The sequence below is a fragment of the Anabrus simplex genome, chromosome 7, assembly GCF_040414725.1.
Source record: "Anabrus simplex isolate iqAnaSimp1 chromosome 7, ASM4041472v1, whole genome shotgun sequence".
NCBI lineage: Eukaryota > Metazoa > Arthropoda > Insecta > Orthoptera > Tettigoniidae > Anabrus > Anabrus simplex.
Genome location: NC_090271.1, coordinates 158,952,666 through 158,970,684, shown reverse-complemented (window position 1 = coordinate 158,970,684; position 18,019 = coordinate 158,952,666). Strand labels below are relative to the sequence as shown.

The following is an 18,019-nucleotide window of genomic DNA, read 5'->3' as shown; positions in this document are numbered from 1 at the left end:
ATGGCCTAGGCATCACTGAAGAGGAGTACTAGGAAAATGAGGAGTGAGGTAGTTTCCCGTTGCTTTCTCACCGAGCTAGAATTTGCTATTACATATCAGTCTGCCAAGCCCACTGAAATACATGCACCAATCGACCCTATGAGCAAAATTTTCACACCATTCATAACAGGGACTGGCTGCAGAAGGAATGGCATTACTAGCATCACTCATCTCTCAGTTACTTTCATATTGTCAAAGCCAAGTATAAGACAGAGACAGATCAATGAAAGTAACAACATTTCTCTAGCACGTACCAGAAGACATAGTGCACTGTAAACACTAGGTCCTGCCAGCAAAGGCATATTACTGTCAAGAATGTAATAATACGTCAAGAAGTATTGATCTCAAACGACACCATTACACCCACTCGTATGCGAGACTACATGCAGTAATACGTTTTCGCGAAACAAACTAGGTAATAACCAATACATTCTTGGTAACAGGATTTATTGAACCTTACAGGCCTTCACCCAATACAGTGTTTAAATCCATAACAGCCTAAGCAAGTACAAAATGTATAAACGTCCCTGATTAAGCACAATGACAAATATTATATATATATATATTCGATTAGTAATTGGAAACAAATGGCTCACGGTCAACTCGCTTCCGGAGAGCCGCTAGCCCTGTGAATAAATCTAAACTACAGTTATTAGTAATGAACAAGCTATGACAAGTATAGTGGCAGATGTATTGTGATTGCCAGCAATCGCGAGGCTACTCACGAGACAATAAGGATTTTAAACAAATAAGAGTAATAATGATAGCTCCTACCAGTAGTGCTTACTGCTAATTGGAGTCTGGTGCTGATCAGAAGACTAAGGAACGTTGCGCATCCTGTTTAGGAATAACCAATATAATGCTCAGGACCTGCTCACCTGATGAGTTAAAGTGAGCACTGTCCCTGCATTGCTGGAGGTCTTAGCCCTTACGGGATTTACATTGCTATTTTTATGGGGTTCTACCTATGATGAATTCAAACGCTGAAGACGGCGTAAATATCCAGCCCCCAGTGAAGGTTAAAATCCCCGACACGGCCGGGAATCGAACCCTGGACCCTTGGGCCAAAGGCCAGCATGCTAACCATTTAGCCATGGAGCCGGGCAAGGCAGAGGTAACAGACATGAAAGTAACGAGAGGACTGTTGGCTCAAGCATGTGGGAACGATGACAGAAGAGTAATCGCAATGAAGAGATAAAAGATGAGTTAGTAATGAACTCTACGAATGAACCATATTCGGTGGTGGGGCATGTGAAGTTGAATGGAGGACTTGGTCTAGGGGAGGGATGACAAACTTTTCCGACTAGCCGTGTCAGTCAAGGTCTTTGTTATTACATTTTACTGTCTAGTGCAGGGCCTCTCAGGATGCATGCGCCCGTGCACTGCACGGCGCAAGGTGCAGGAGACGACTTTACTAGGTTGACCGGAGTGCAAACCCTCACTCCTCTTTCCCTACATGTGTCTCACCCGTTCCGCCTGTCTCCGCCTTCTTCACCTTCCCCGCTAATAGTCCTCTCACTGCGAAATATTTATGTGCGATGAGCGGAGACACTTTGTTGTATGGGACAACGTTACCGGCGTTAAAAACTCTTTTTTAAATTTGGTTTGAGCAGACAATTTATCTTCTCTAGCTCTTCTTTTCCTTTTTCTTTCCAATTATACCAGTAATATCTGGAGCAAGGGATTGGCTGACAGCAATTTTGAGAGCGTTCTTTAAATACTCGCACGCAGTTTTCGTACAAGTGAAAACAGGAAAAAAAACTTTCACATATGCATGTGGAACCAAACATAGAAATAATCTTAGCTACTTCTCGATGCAGCTTAGGAAAATCTTCCTTCGACAAATTCTCGTAGAATTCGAGCAAAGTCTTTGTATTGGAAAATAGAACTTTTTGATGATCACGTAATTATTGTCCCACAGATTAAGCATTTGGCTTTATCCTCACGACTAAGAAAAAAATTAAGTTCCCAGTTCGATTGAAACGGACTTTCGGAAGTCATTACTTTCTTCGAAACAAATTACTCATTTATTATGTTGTTATTTTGCGCTTATCTATTTCACTGATAAACATGCCGTCTATCACCGAACGCTTCGTCGCTCTCAGCTCACTACACCATCCGAGTCAAGGCGAGCTGAGCCGAGTCGGACCGATGCACAGTGCATGGAGCCTCTGTGCCTCGGTTTGTACGCGTGAAATTTTAGGCGTTTAAGATGTCCTGGTCTAGTGTGTCACCGGTTATTTTCCTTTAAAGAAAGTCCATTCGATATTCCATGCCGTATGCCGTCGACATGTAAAAGACCCCTGGTGTTTACCCGGCAAAATTAATTAAAACTCTGCCATAGACGCGCAAAAGAGATTCAGCTTACTCTGCCATTTAGAGTAGGCCTAGACTAAAAGGGAACGTCGAAATTGACGAGCAGGCAGCCAAATGGCGTTAATTTGAGATGTCTGGTCACCATATGATCATTATTTTATTTACCGGCCCTAGTGAAATTCTAAAAGAAACCGATGCAGGTTTCCTGGATGAAATGGGATCACGTTGCTTTCTTGCATAATATGAGTGGTGTATCTTTGTTTCAACAAAGGTAAGAACTGCTACACTGGTTTTCACCGATAGCCTGGAGTGATTACTCTGGTACTTTTGGCCGTGATTACGCAGTGCTCATAAAGTTAGAAAAACTGAAATCATTGATGTCATGGCTTTATCTACAGTTTTAACAGTGAGTAAATTATCTAAATAATTTCTAGCAAAGAAACAGGAAGATATAAAGCGTCAACTCGAAAGACCCATACCAGGTCTCTCCGGAGGCCAATCACCATTATTATAGTAGCAAGAAAAGAGAAATAGCACTTGTCTATGTACAGTATATCTTATACGTAGTAACTAATGGGTTGTGAAAAGAATATTGATGTACGAAGCAGCATGTATACAACAAGCTTTACTCTTTAAGCTACTGATATGGGATTTTAAATTTTTTTCCTACTATTCACCTTTCATGGAACCAAAAAATAACGTTTAAATCTCAAAATAAAATCCTCCATCAATTTAAGAGTTAATGCAAGCAATAATTATCTATTAGAATTAAGTGAAAACCTACAACCTGTTTTCCAGTCTTTGACCGGGTCAGGGATGTAATGAATGAAACATATATAGACTGTTATTACAGTGGGTTCGTCACTCCCAAGATGATTTATTAATGACTGATAAATGCTATGCAATGATAATGGAGAGTGTTGCTGGAATAGGGAAAACCGGAGTACCCGGAGAAAAACGTGTCCCACCTCCGCTTTGTCCAGCACAAATCTCGCATGGTGTGACCGGGATATGAACCACGGTATCTAGCGGTGATAGGCCTACGCGCTGCTATCTGAGCCACACTACAAGAAATATAATATTAATAAAACAAGAACGTCCGAGTTTAATACTTTAGTAGTTGATACATGGGGTAATTGGAACTACTTCTAAAAAGGAATGACTTAAGTTGGATAGTATGTCTGTGTCGTTTGTTTGTTTGTTTGTTTCTTTCTTTCTTTCTTTCTTAATCTGTTTGCCCTCGAGGGTTTTTTTTTTTTTACCCTCGGGCTATGTGAGGGATGCCACCTCTACCGCCTCAAAGGCAGTGTCTTGGAGCGTCAGACTTTGGGTCGGGGGATAAAACTGGGAAGGAGGACCAGTACCTCGCCCAGGCGGTCTCACCTGCTATGCTGAACAGCGGCCTTGTGGGGGGGGGGGATGGGAAGATCGGAAGGGATAGACAAGGAAGAAGGAAGGAAGCGGCCGCGGTCTTAAGTTAGGAACCATCCCGGCATTTGCCTGGAAGAGAAGTGGGAAACCACGGAAATCCAGTTCGAGGATGGCTGAAGTTGAAATCGAATCCGTTCTACTCAGTTGACCTCCTGAGGCTCAGTGGACTCCGTTCCAGCCCTCGTACCACTTTTCAAATTTCGTGGCAGAGGCGGGAATTTTTTTTTTTTTTTTTTTGCTAGTTGCTTTACGTCGCACCGACACAGATAAGTCTTATGGCGACGATGGGACAGGGAAGGGCTAGGAGTGGGAAGGAAGCGGCCGTGGCCTTAATTAAGGTACAGACCCAGCATTTGCCTGGTGTGAAAATGGGAAACCACGGAAAACCATTTTCAGGGCTGCCGACAGTGGGGTTCGAACCTACTATCTCCCGAATACTGAATACTGGCCGCATTTAAGCGACTGCAGCTATCGAGCTTGGTGAGGCGGGAATCGAACCCGGGTCTCCGGGATGGTAGCTAATCACACTAACCACTAAACTACAGAGGCGGACTATGTATTCTACTCATGATGATTTCGAGAAAATTGTTTAATCTTTTCTGAAGTAGCTCAATAAATTAGATTTTTAGATTTTAGAATTTTATGATTAAACTAAAATATAATTTATTGCGAGAATCAATCTGGTACGATTTGATTTAAAAACGTATATATATCTGCATTCAGTGAAGACAATAAAATGTTGACGCGCCACGCTTCAAAACTAAATATTTATGGAATTGTTGTAGTTAGAAGGCTGGGGGGGGGGGGAGTGATTAGCTCAGTGGCTTCCCACCCGGAAGGCTGAGGTTCGAATTTAGGTCGATTCTGGGTCGAGATTTTCATCTCAAAAATCACGTGACGTCAAGAAGGGCATCCGATCTTAAACCCCAAGCCAAACCCAAAATGAGCCTAGGGGGCTCCAGCGACCTCAGAAATACTGGGATAAGCTGAAGAAAATGTTTGTAGTGGACCCCGCCAACAGGAGGGACAAACGCTGAAGAAAAATAAGTTGCACTTAGAAGGCTGTAGTTTACATCTATCATTAGAACACACTATAAGTTGGCTGCACTGGCCAATGTAAGTGGCTGCCGCTCGGTGGTTTGTTTTTGTGTTCTGAAGGTGTATTTGTTCAGTGTGCAGTCAATTATAACAACTTCCAACCTTAACTAGCTTTAGAGAAGATTGGCATTTTTCGAAACATATTATCATACTTTATATCTGAAATCATAAGATCCAGGCTTTTGAAAATTTTACAGTAATTTAATAACACTTCGATACATAACTGAACGTATAAACTTAACAAGATATGAAAATATTAAAAAAAATGAAAAAATTACCTTTACCTTAGGCCGTATTTTTTTCTACACAATTTAGCATGTGTTTAACATCATATATTTCAATCAAAGGGAGCCTCCGTGGCTCAGACGGCAGCGCGTCGGCCTCTCACCGCTGGATACTGTGGTTCAAATCCCGGTAACTGCATGTGAGATTTGTGCTGGACAAAGCGGAGGCGGGACAGGTTTTTCTCCGGGTACTCCGGTTTTCCCTGTCATCTTTCATTCCAGCAACACTCTCCATTCTCATTTCATAGCATCTATCAGCCATTAATAAATCACTTTGGGAGTGGCGACCCCATCGTACTAATAGCCTATATCTGCTTCATTCATTCCATCTCTGACCCGGTCAAAGACTGGAAAACAGGTTGTAGGTTTTCATTTTCATTTCAATCAAAGTTACCACTTTATCTTGTCGCGGTTCAGTTTACGATATATCTAAAATTACTGAAAAATCTCATAAGATTCCTTATTGATAATGAGAAAAATAACGTTGAATATGGTTGTTAAAGGGCTGTTACACTCCTTAATGCATGCTTAAAGCGACACGAGTCGTATTGGACAGAGAAAAAGCCTTTTAATGGTCTCAAGCTGAATTACGAGCAATGAACTAAAATTTAACGATCATAATTTACGGAAAGTGAACATACACACGCATACAAAATTATGTTAAAGGCTGTAACTTACCACAAAGCATCACGACTGGAAGAAAGCTTCCTAAAGCCATGTATGTGGCACTTCTCTCGTTGTCGCAAACCACAGAGACGACAAATCCTGGAACAAGGAAGAATATCATAGCATCAGGAACATCCAAATGACATTACATTCGAAACAAGCTTCCGTTTAAAATCAAGTTCAATCATCTTACTAACTGGAATCACAGATTAGGCCTTTTGCGGTTGATGTTCTAGTGTACGGAGTAATACATAAGTTAAAGGACTGTGAACGAATACAAAAATACCTGGACTAAGTTGTGAAATGGAAAGCAGACAATGGTATGATGGTAAACGGGGAGAAGAGTCAGGTTGTAATTTTCACAAAGAAGAGAAGTCCTCTCAGTTTTAATTACTGTGTTTATGGGATGACAATAATTGATGAGGATCACTGTAAGTGCTTAATATAAGGGAAGATCTTCATTGGGGTAAATAAAGGTTACAGATCTCTTCATATGGGTATGAGGGTAGTTAAGGGAGTAGTAAGAATGTAAAGGAGTGGGCATGTAAGTCACTGGTACGACCCCAATTAGAGTATGGTCCTGGGACCCTCACCAGGACTACTTGATATGAGAACTGAAAAAGATCCAAAGGAAAGCAACACGATTTGTTCTTGGTGATTTTCGACAAGAGAGTAGTATTACGAAAATATTGCTATCTTTTGGCTGGGAAGACGTGGAAATAAGGAGACGAACAGCTCGGCTAAGGGGAATGTTTCGAGCTGTCAGTGGAGAGATAGCTTGCAACGACATAAGCTTCAGGGGAGCTTTTAAAACTAGGAAAACTCAACGAAGATAAAGATGGAATTCACGAAGACAAATACTTATTTATAGGAAGAAGAATTAGGGAGTGGAATAATTTGTCAAGCGAGATGTTCGATTCATTTCCAACTACTTTGAATTTATTTGAGATAAACAACTCCTAGGGAATCTACCACCTGGGTTACAGCCCTAAATACGGAGTTATGTTGATTGATTCATTCGATCATGGGATATTAAATTATTCAGTATCTGTAATGAAACATGAATGAAAACTTACAACCTGTTTTCCAGTCTTTGACCGGGTCAGGGATGTGATGAATGAACCAATTGAAGAAACGTTCGATTAAGTCACAGAAGAAACTGACGAATTCTCCTTAAAAACATAAATGATATCTATATAAATAAAATTGTTTCTGTTTGTCTGTTTGTCTGTCTGTTTGTCTGTTCCACCATCACGTCGAAACGGCTGGATAGATCTCAACCAAACTTCATATTTAGAGTATACTGACCCTGGGGAAGGTTTCGATATGCATATCATTTTAAAATCTTTGAAAAGACGGGGGTTTTATAGGAAAAACGGTTTTCCTCCATTTTCTCTTATACTATTATAGGCAAAATATCGAATTTGTCGTATAAGGACGAGACAAAGCTCAATTTAATCCTCTTGACGCAAAGAACAAAACTCGGTAAGCCCTACGGGCCCGAAAACCATGTTTTAAGGCCCTAAAACCAACCGTTACGGAGATATTGGCACCACACTACCCCTGCTCTAGGAATCGGATAAAGAAATGAACTGCCGTAACCATGGCAACGTCAGCTCCAGGATTCTAGAGCAGTGAGATTATGCATGTACGTTTGGGCATAGCTGTCAACCAAAATAGGTACAAATAAGACTTAATATCTGGGAAAAAAATATACTGTTGTGTAAGGCACTCATAGGACTCCTTTGGGCGGGGATAAATAAAATTGTTTCTGTTTGTCTGTCTGTTTGTCTGTTCCACCATCACGTCGAAACGGCTGGATAGATCTCAACCAAACTTCATATTTAGGGTATACTCATCCCGGAGAAGGTTTTGATATGCATATCATTTTAAAATCCTTGAATAGACAGGGGGTTTATAGGAAAACCAGAATGGTTTTTCCACCATCACGTCGAAACGGCTGGATAGATCTCAACCAAACTTCATATTTAGAGTATACTCATCGCGGGGAAGTTTTCCATATGCATATCATTTTAAAATATTTGAATATATGGGGGGTTTATAGGAAAATCAGAATGGTTTTTCCACCATCACGTCGAAACGGCTGGATGGATCTCAACCAAACATTGTATTTAGAGTATACTAATCCCGGGGAAGGTTTAGATATGCATATCATTTTAAAATCCTTGAATAGACGGGGGGTTTATAGGAAAACCAGAGTGGTTTTCCCACCATCACGTCGAAACGGCTGGATAGATCTCAGCCAAACTTCATATTTAGAGTATACTCATCCCAGGAAAGGTTCCGATATGCATATAATTTTAAAATCTTTGAATAGACGGGGTGTTTATAGGAAAACCACAGTGGTTTTCCTCTATTTTCTCTTATACTATTGATTTTCTGTAAACTTCGTTTACCGTACGTGAAACGTCTCTTCATTATAAACAACTTTCGTTATGTTCATAATTTACCTTACTCTTCACATGACGGAGAAATTTACAATTTTCTGCTGGTATCATGCTCTGCATTTAGTGACCGACAGACCGACAACGAACCTACAGGTTACCATGGCAACGTCTCTGACTGCATGCCAGTAGGGAAGTAACGTATTGCCATTTTCCTCATCATGCTTTTAAATTCGTGGTTGTTCCTTGGGTAGATGGCAAGAGAGGCATCAATCGGCTCATCTGCGGGATATTGGCGGAATATCGTTGGAGGTTATAACCGCCCTCGAATAGATTAAGTAATAACACCATTAGTCATCTTCATATTTGTTTACCTAAGAATCACTGAACCTAAATTTCTCCTCTGTTAGCGCTTTATTATATCCATAACTCACGGCATTTATTTATTTGTCGTTATCCGGCTGTCCTCAGTTATAATCCATTTTCTATTAGTTTCAACATTCTTAACTGTATTATTTTCTTCCTTAATTACGCCGTATGTACGTGAATGCTAGAAAATACTGGATGCATTTCCACCAAGATTCGTATTTAGAATACACCTGTCCTTGATAGGTTTCAGGGCAAATATTGTTTCTAAATCCCTGAACTAACTGGGGGTTTATACGAAACCGAAACAGTGATTTTGCACTTCCAAAAAATATACACTACAAAAGTTTATGGAAGTCTACCTACCTTGGTAGAAATTAATGTCTAAACCTTTTTTTCTCATGTGCATCATTTCGATACGAGGATCAATAAGGGAGATATCATTAAAGGACCGTTTTTCTGTACAAGTCCCATCGGACTTAACTCACGAGCGGGTGCGTGTAAAGCGTATTCCTTACAACTTGAAAACTACTGAAGACATTCGAAACAAAATTTATATTTAGCATCCACCTGTCCAAAGGTAGGTTTTAAACGTAAATAACATTTCATGTTCCGGAATGGACTGGCGGTTTATAAGGAACCGAAATGGTGATTTTACTCTTCCACAATATATACAGAACAAGACCAACCTGACTGGAAATCGACCAAACCTGATGGAATTCCACCTCTAAACCTTTTTTTTCATGTGCATTTTTTCGTCAGGAGGATTAATAAGGGAGATATCATGAATGGTCACTTTTGCAGGTTAAGTCCAGCGGACATAGCCCAAAAGGTGTTTTACATGGAGCAGATTCCTTATCTATATAAATCAAATCGTAACGACTGTGTACCTCTACACTGACTATTTTGGCGAAATTTTCGTACAGCTTTCCGTTTAAGGGGTAATAATAACAATCTCCATAATTTTTGATTTCCTGAAAGTCCTAATTTTTACCCGCCTCGCCCAAAATCCACATTGTGGCATAATCTGCCAGAAGAATAAGAAGATAATTGAAATTTGACAAAATTATACGTTTTAGCCTGTAACGAATGAAAAATCCTATATCATTAAATTTTTCATTTTTTATCCCCGAAGAATATCGAAATATGCAGGCAATTTTAATGATGGTGCAGACCTTCGGAAATTCCTATCACGTAACGGATTGCACAATCTCCGTTCAATTTGGAATGATCTACAACCTTGGTCTTATGACTTTATGCCGTATCTCTATCCCTTTTACGTTTGATTTTTCTCTATTAATCGATGTTAAGTCAATTTGGAATTTTCACATGCATTATTCATACTTTCAATTACTTATATGAAATACAGAATCATCAAACTCTTCACGAAAATTGGCCCACTCAGTAGCCATATGTGAGCCAAATGCTACGTATGTAGCTGTCACATTATTATCCGAAAAGTAATGTAATGTGAGATGATCTTACAAAACCTTTACCCTGTTCCACGTTTCTAAATCTGACCCAAGAATAGATGACATATCATTGGACCAGCCATTTAGGCCACTAAATCCGGCGTGTCTTATGGTATAATCCTTTGTCGATATGACGTACGTTTAGTAGCAGTTAATCTGTAAATGAAGGTCTTCAATATTGTAAACACGCATATACTTTCGTATGTCGATCTATATATATTCACTGATGTCGATTTAGCGATCGAGAAAGGGTCGGTCTGCTATTGTAATCAGTACTCCCCACACCGACTTTGACTGGCAGTAGGAAAGGGTTCCTTCTCCAACTCCTGTGTAACTGTCATTAGTAAGGAAGGCCTACAATTGTAATGAATAGTTCCCTTCTCGATTTGACTTGCAGAAGGTAAGTGAGCATGCAGTTTTGTTTAAAACTCCCCTACCCGATTGTGTTTGGCAGTAGGCAAGGGTGCCCGCCATTATAAAGAAATGTACTCATCTAAAATGTGACTGGCATTAGGCATAGTGGCCTGCTATTTTGATGGAAACTCACCAACTTGGTGTGACTGGCAGTACGCTGGCTGGCAGTAGGAAAAGGGGCCTGTCATTATAATGATAACTGCACAACTCAATTTCGAGTGATAGTAGGGTAATTGCCTGCCATTATAATAAAAACTGTAATCTGTCTGGAGGTAGGAAAGGGGGGCTGCCATTTTAACGAAAACTCCCCAAATCGATTCTGTCCGCATAGTAGGCAATGGGGCCTGCAATTATAATGTAAACTTCCCAACCTGATTGTGAATGCCAGTAGGCAAGTGAGCCTGCCGTTATATCACAAATCCGTAACAAACACTTTACATTGGAAACGTACGGGGACCTCCCCATGCTCTTTCTCGGATAACGCTAAGAGACATGCAATTTTAAAACTATCTTATTTACTGCATGTACACTATTTACTTCGATATTCGAATACAATGTAGAATACCGTAGCGAAGCACGGGTACATTCGCTAGTAATATATAAATTTCCTTCTGAAGACAATGTAGAACTCAATAGCTCAACTCATGGTTTAGTCATTAGTCATTTTTATTTTGAACAAAATACAATTTAGAAGTTTTTATCTAGTTGAGAAAGATTTGGCATATCTGATGAAATGTAATAATAATAATAATAATAATAATAATAATAATAATAATAATAATAATAATAATAATAATAATAATAATATTGGCTTTACGTCCCCCTAACTACGTTTTACAGTTTTCGGAGACGCCGAGGTGCCGGAATTTAGTCTTTTACGTGCGAATAAATCTACCGACACGAGGCTGACGTATTTGAGCACCTTCAAATACCACCGGACTGAGCCGAGTTGGGGTCAGAAGGCCAGCCACTCAGCCCGGCTGATGAAATGTAACTGAATAATACTTACCGTAACACAGTCCACAGAGACCAGTGAGCAACACCAAGAAGGACACGAGCCAGAAGTTGCCCTCGGAGGCGATGCCGAACACAGGGAAGGAGAAGATGATGACGAGTGCAGCCTGTCCGAACATGATGATGAACTGGCAGATGACGTGAGAAAATAGAATCTCTATCACCGTTATACCTGAAAACAACACACCTCTATAGTATCGTAAAATCTGCGAACCTTCCACATCTACAGACTACAGTGTTAAGGTAAATAATGTTTAGAATTATTATTACTAAAGTTCGGATGTTAAAGAAAAGTCATATTTCTTTCCAGAGGTCATTTTACCCGAAATCTGAAAAATAACTGAATGATGAATCCATGCATGCATGCATATTTTGGCCATTTTTATTCCTTTGGTCATATTTTGCTCATTTTAGTGATATAAGGTCATATTTGGTCATGTTTTGCTCATTTTAGTGATATAAGGTCATATTTGGTCATGTTTTGCTCATTTTAGTGATATAAGGTCATATTTTACTTACTGAAAGGCATTGTGCATTTCGCGGGTGTTATGTGTTATGTACTGTATGCTACTTAATATGGTCGTTATTTTGATATTTATATTTGATAGGAGGTCTCTGAATTTCACACTGTGTGTTTAGACCAGACCAGGTAAACAAGTAAGTTATTCCTGTCATTTTTATTGTAGTCATTCCGCGCATTCATGTATTATTGTTTGTAATTTCAATGCTCGTGATTGTATGTGTTGATTGTATTGCAGGAATGTTATGTCTTCGTCTCTGTCTCTGTTGGGCGTCTCTTTTCTTTATGTGTTAATCCATCAGACGGAATGTTCCAGTTAATATTACGTGCCTTCATACGAGTATATTGGAATTGCATGCATAATAGTATCATTACACTTTGGGTACTAATGGTTAAGAATGAATGCTGTCGTTTGGTCAAATATGTGAATTTCGTAGCTTAGGGAATACGTTATAAGAAGCGATAAAAAAATAAAAAAAACAACAACAACAACAACAACAAAAACAGTTTCATTACTAAAGTTGACGTAAAGAAAATGCCAGTTGGAATCCTATGACAATTCGGCTGATGTGTATCTCACATAGTAACACACCATACTTCACTGAGTATATCTCGTCACGGCCGCATCTGTCAAAACTCTTCTTTTATTTTGGAAAACCTGTAAGAACTCTTCATTTTTACTGTATGTAGAAAGAAATCACAATGTATACGGAAACCTGAAATTCACAAGGAAATGGACATTCCCTCTTTTCCCCTAGGACTATTGGTTTATGTTAAGCAGTATTACCCACTTACCTGATACCAAAGAGCGCTCCATCATACCCTCATTTCTCTCCAACATCATTGTCAACACTGTCTGTGCCACGGCCAAGAAGAACACGATCCTGAAGGACAAATTAGAAGAACAGCTAACAGAACTGTAGACAATAACAAAGGTAGAACGAATTTATAATTTAATTCTAAATATGTTACTTACGTCAAAATTACTCCAGGGGCTGCAAATTCTCGGAAGTTAGGCTCTTTTTCACCATACACTGGAGTGTTGAACTATAATGTAAAAGATATGGGACAGTGTTAGTATTAGTTCAAGCACCTTTAACACATCAATGCTCTACACTGGTACACGTATTGTAACTTTATTCTCATTGAAACATCGGATTTACGGCCGATTCACACATCACCGGGACGTGATGGTGCTTTGTATTCCGTGTCCGTTCTTTCCGCATGAATTTTATACGTCTGTTCTCACCAGATCCGTGCAGTAAATTCTGTAGTCAACTATTCCGTGATGAACTGTCAATGGAAGTTAAAATTTTGGTTGAAGAGGAAGAAGAAAGGAAGAAAGGATGTGTTCAGCGTATATGGAAAGTCATGGAATTAGGAGAGTATTTGTTTTTTACTTTATAGAATGACTTGATGGATAAAGAAATAAAATAAGCAGAGCAATATTCTGTGTGATTTTGAGAAGCTGGAACCTTTCGTTACAAAAACGGATACTTTCTGGGGAACTTCAACTATACCAAAGGAAAGACTGATAGTATGCCTACGGTAAGTAGATAAATTATATTAATATGAAGGAAGAACTTCATTGAAAATTAGCAATATCCACGGTCATGGTAATGTTTATTATAACGTGGATTTAAAAATCTTCATATTAAAAATAACCAAACAAACAAACAATCTACGAGAAATGAAAATCCACAGCCTGTTTCCAATCATTCGACCGGGTCAGGAATGGAATGAATGAATGAAGCCGCCATCTAGCGGCGAAGATAGAAATTGTGCCGGCTGTCGTACTCCTCTGGGGCAATGATTAATGACTGAAAGATGAAATGATATTAGAGTGTGTTGCTGGAATGAAAAATGATAGGGAAAACCGGAATACCCGGAGAAAAACCTGTCCCGCCTCCGCTTTGTCTATCACAAATCTCGCATGGAGTGACCGGGAGCCAAATGTTTTAAAAATGTCCTGCCGGCATGGAGCACTGTACGTCACGGCTAATGGCGTCGTCGAAAGTGCTGGAACTCCTCACATCGTTTTCAAGGCGATGATGAAGATTCCAATAAGTCACGGATGACGCCATCAAATTCCGAATATGTGTGAATCGAGCAACCGTGTGAAAAAGCCAAACTGCAGGTCATGGCCAACCAAACTGTTTGGTTTTATTAGAGCAGTCAGCGTTCATGTTGGTCGTGTTTTGTAATTTTATTTGTTTACTAGCGAATGTACCCGTGCTTCGCTACGGTATTCTACATTGTATTTGAATATCGAAGTAAATAGTGTACATGCAGTAAATAAGATTGTTTTAAAATTGCATGCCTCTTAGCGTTATCCGAGAAAGAGCTGGGGAGGTCCCCGTACGTTGTTTCCAATGTAAAGTGTTTGTTACGGATTTGTGATATAACGGCAGGCTCACTTGCCTACTGCCATTCACAATCGAGTTGAGAAGTTTATATTATAATTGCAGGCCCCATTGCATACTGCGCGGACAGAATCGATTTGGGGAGTTTTCGTTAAAATGGCAGCCCCCTTTCCTACTTCCAGACAGATTACAGTTGAGGAGTTTCTATTATAATGGTAAGCAATTGCCCTACTATCACTCGAAATTGAGTTGTGCAGTTATCATTATAATGCCAGGCCCATTTTCCTACTGCCAGCCAGCTTACTGCCAGTCACACCAAGTTGGTGAGTTTCCATCAAAATAGCAGGCCACTATGCCTAATGCCAGTCACATTTTAGATGAGGACATTTGTTTTTAATTGCGGGCACCCTTGCCTACTGCCAAACACAATCGGGTAGGGGAGTTTTAAACAAAACTGCATGCTCACTTGCCTTCTGCAAGTCAAATCGAGAAGGGAACTATTCATTACAATTGTAGGCGTTCCTTACTAATGACAGTTACACAGGAGTTGGAGAAGGAACAATTTCCCACTGCCAGTCAAAGTCGGTGTGGGGAGTACTGATTACAATATCAGACCCACCCAATCTCGATCGCTAAAAATCGACATCAGTGAATATATATAGATCGACATACGAAAGTATATGCGTCTTTACAATATTGAAGACCTTCATTTACAGATAAACTGCTACTAAACGTACGTCATATCGACAAAGGATCATACCATAAGACACGCCGGATTTAGTGGCCTAAATGGCTGGTCCTATGATATGTCATCTATCCTTGGGTCAGAGTGAGGCAGAAACGTGGAACAGGGTAAAGGTTTTGTAAGATTATCTCACATTACATTACTGTTCAGATAATTATGTGACAGCTACATACATAGCATTTGGCTCACATATGCCTACTGGGTGAGCCAATTTTCGTGAAGAGTATGATGATTCTGTATTTCATATAAGTAACTGAAAGTATGAATTATGCATGTGAAAATTCCAAATTGACTTAACATCGATTAATAGAGAAAAATCAAACGTAAAAGGGATATAGATACGGCAAAAAGTCATGAGACCAAGGTTGTAGATCATTCCAAATTGAACGGAGATTGTGCAATCCGTTATGTGATAGGAATTTCCGAAGGTGTGCACCATCATTAAAATTGCCTGCGTATTTCGATATACTTCGGGGATAAAAAGTGAAAAATTTAATGATCTAGGATATTTTCCGTTCGTTACAGGCTAAAACGTATAATTTTGTCAAATTTCAATTATCTTCTTTTTCTTCTGGCAGATTATGCCGCAATCTGGATTTTGGGCGAGGCGGGTAAAAATTAGGACCTTCTGGAAACTAAACCAAAAATTATGGAGATGGTCATTATTAACCCTTAAACGGGTAGCTGTACGAAAATTTCGCCAAAATAGTCAGTGTAGAGGCACACAGTCGTTACGATTTGATTTATATAGTTAAGGAATCTGCTCCATGTAAACCACCTTTTGGGCTATGTCCGCTGGACTTAACCTGCAAAACTGACCATTCATGATATCTCCCTTATTAAACCTCCTGACGAAAAAATGCACATGAAAAAAATGTTTAGAGGTGGAATTCCATCACGTTTGCTCGATTTCCAGTCAGGTTGGTCTTGTTCTGTATATATTGTGGAAGAGTAAAATCACCATTTGTGTTCCCTATAAACCGCCAGTCCATTCCGGAACATGAAATGTTATTTACGTTTAAAACCTACCTTTGAACAGGTGGATGCTAAATATAAATTTTGGTTCGAATATCTTCAGTAGTTTTCAAGTTGTAAGGAATACGCTTTACACGCACCCGCTCGTGAGTCAAGTCCAATGGGACTTGTACAGAAAAAACGGTCCGTTAATGATATCTCCCTTATTAATCCTCGTATCGAAATGAAGCACATGAGAAAAAAGGTTTAGAAATTAATTTCTACCAAGGTAGGTAGATTTCCATTAAGTTTGGTTGTGTATATTTTGTGGAAGTGCAAAATCACTGTTTCGGTTTCGTATAAACCCCCAGTCAGTTCAGGGATTTAGAAACAATATTTGCCCTAAAACCTATCAAGGACAGGTGTATTCTAAATATGAGTCTTGGTGGAAATACATCCAGTAGTTTGTAGCACTCGCGTACATACGGCGTAATTAAGGAAGAAAATAATACAGTTAAGAAAGTTGAAAGTAATAGAAAATGGATTATAACTGAGGACAGCCGGATAACGACAAATATGTAAATGCCAAGTTAACGTATTGGAAAATCAAATCCCCTCAATAAATTATGCTAGTGTGTGTTATGGATATAATAAAGCGGTAACAGAGGACACATTTAGGTCCAGTGATTCTTAGGTAAACAAATAATAAGAAGATGACTAATGGTGTTATTACTTAATCTATTCGAGGGCGGTTATAACATCCAACGATATTCCGCCAATATCCCGCAGATAGGCCGATTGACGCCTCTCTTGCCATCTACCCAAGGAACAACCACGAATTTAAAAGCATGATGAGGAAAATGGCAATACGTTACTTCCCTGCTGGCATGCAGTCAGAGACGTTGCCATGGTAACCTGTAGGTTCGTTGTCAGTCTGTCGGTCACTCAATGCAGAGCATGGTACCAGCAGAAAATTGTAAATTTCTTCGTCATGTGAAGAGTAAGGTAAATTATGAACATAACGAAAGTTATTTATAATGAAGAGACGTTTCACGTACGGTAAAGGAAGTTTACAGAAAATCAATAGTATAAGAGAAAATGGAGGAAAACCATTCTGGTTTTCCTATAAACACCCCGTGTATTCAAAGATTTTAAAATGATATGCATATCGAAACCTTCCTTGGGATGAGTATACTCTAAATATGAAGTTTGGCTGAGATCTATCCAGCCATTTCGACGTGATGGTTGAAAAACCTTTATGGTTTTCCTATAAATCCCCCGTCTATTCAAAGATTTTAAAATGATATGCATATCGAAACCTTCCCCGGGATGAGTATACTCTAAATATGAAGTTTGGTTGAGATCTATCCAGCCGTTTCGATGTGATGGTGGGAAAACCATTCTGGTTTTCCTATAAACACCCCATGTATTCAAAGATTTTAAAATGATATGCATATCGAAACCTTCCCCGGGATGAGTATACCCTAAATATGAAGTTTGGTTGAGATCTATCCAGCCGTTTCGACGTGATGGTGGAACAGACAAACAGACAAACAGACAGACAGACAAACAGACAAACAGACAAACAGACAAACAAATAGACACGAAACGTAAAAACCACCGATTCGGTCTTGAGTTGACCTAAAACGGATAAATATCTGAAAAATTGGCAAAACAAAAGAAATTACAGACAGCGGACCCCCTACAATTTTATTTATATAGATTCACATTATTCCTATTACAACAATTTTAGGAATAATTTCACTGAATTTCATAGTAGTATAAGCAAGATTGTATGCGCGCGCGCGCAGCGAAGTTTTTACTCTCCCATACGTGAGCTGCGGTATGGGAGGCGCACGCATAGTTCTTGACTTTGCAAGCAGGCTGTACGTGTTCGACCTGGCAAGCATGAGTCGCCAGTCTGAATCTCAA

At 39.5% G+C, this 18,019-nt stretch overlaps 1 protein-coding gene across 2 annotated transcripts in view; it reads right to left on the bottom strand.

The window, feature by feature from the left end:
- The window catches only part of LOC136877394 (ABC transporter G family member 23), a 245,551-nt gene that overhangs the window by 6,848 nt on the left and 220,684 nt on the right, over positions 1-18,019 (bottom strand). For both annotated transcript variants that reach the window (XM_067151398.2, XM_068228629.1), the window contains 4 exons: positions 13,002-13,072; positions 12,821-12,909; positions 11,501-11,677; positions 5,847-5,933 (listed from right to left, as the gene is read on the bottom strand). In XM_067151398.2, coding sequence (XP_067007499.1) covers positions 5,847-5,933; positions 11,501-11,677; positions 12,821-12,909; positions 13,002-13,072 — 424 coding nt within the window. The remainder of the gene's footprint in view (positions 1-5,846; positions 5,934-11,500; positions 11,678-12,820; positions 12,910-13,001; positions 13,073-18,019) is intronic.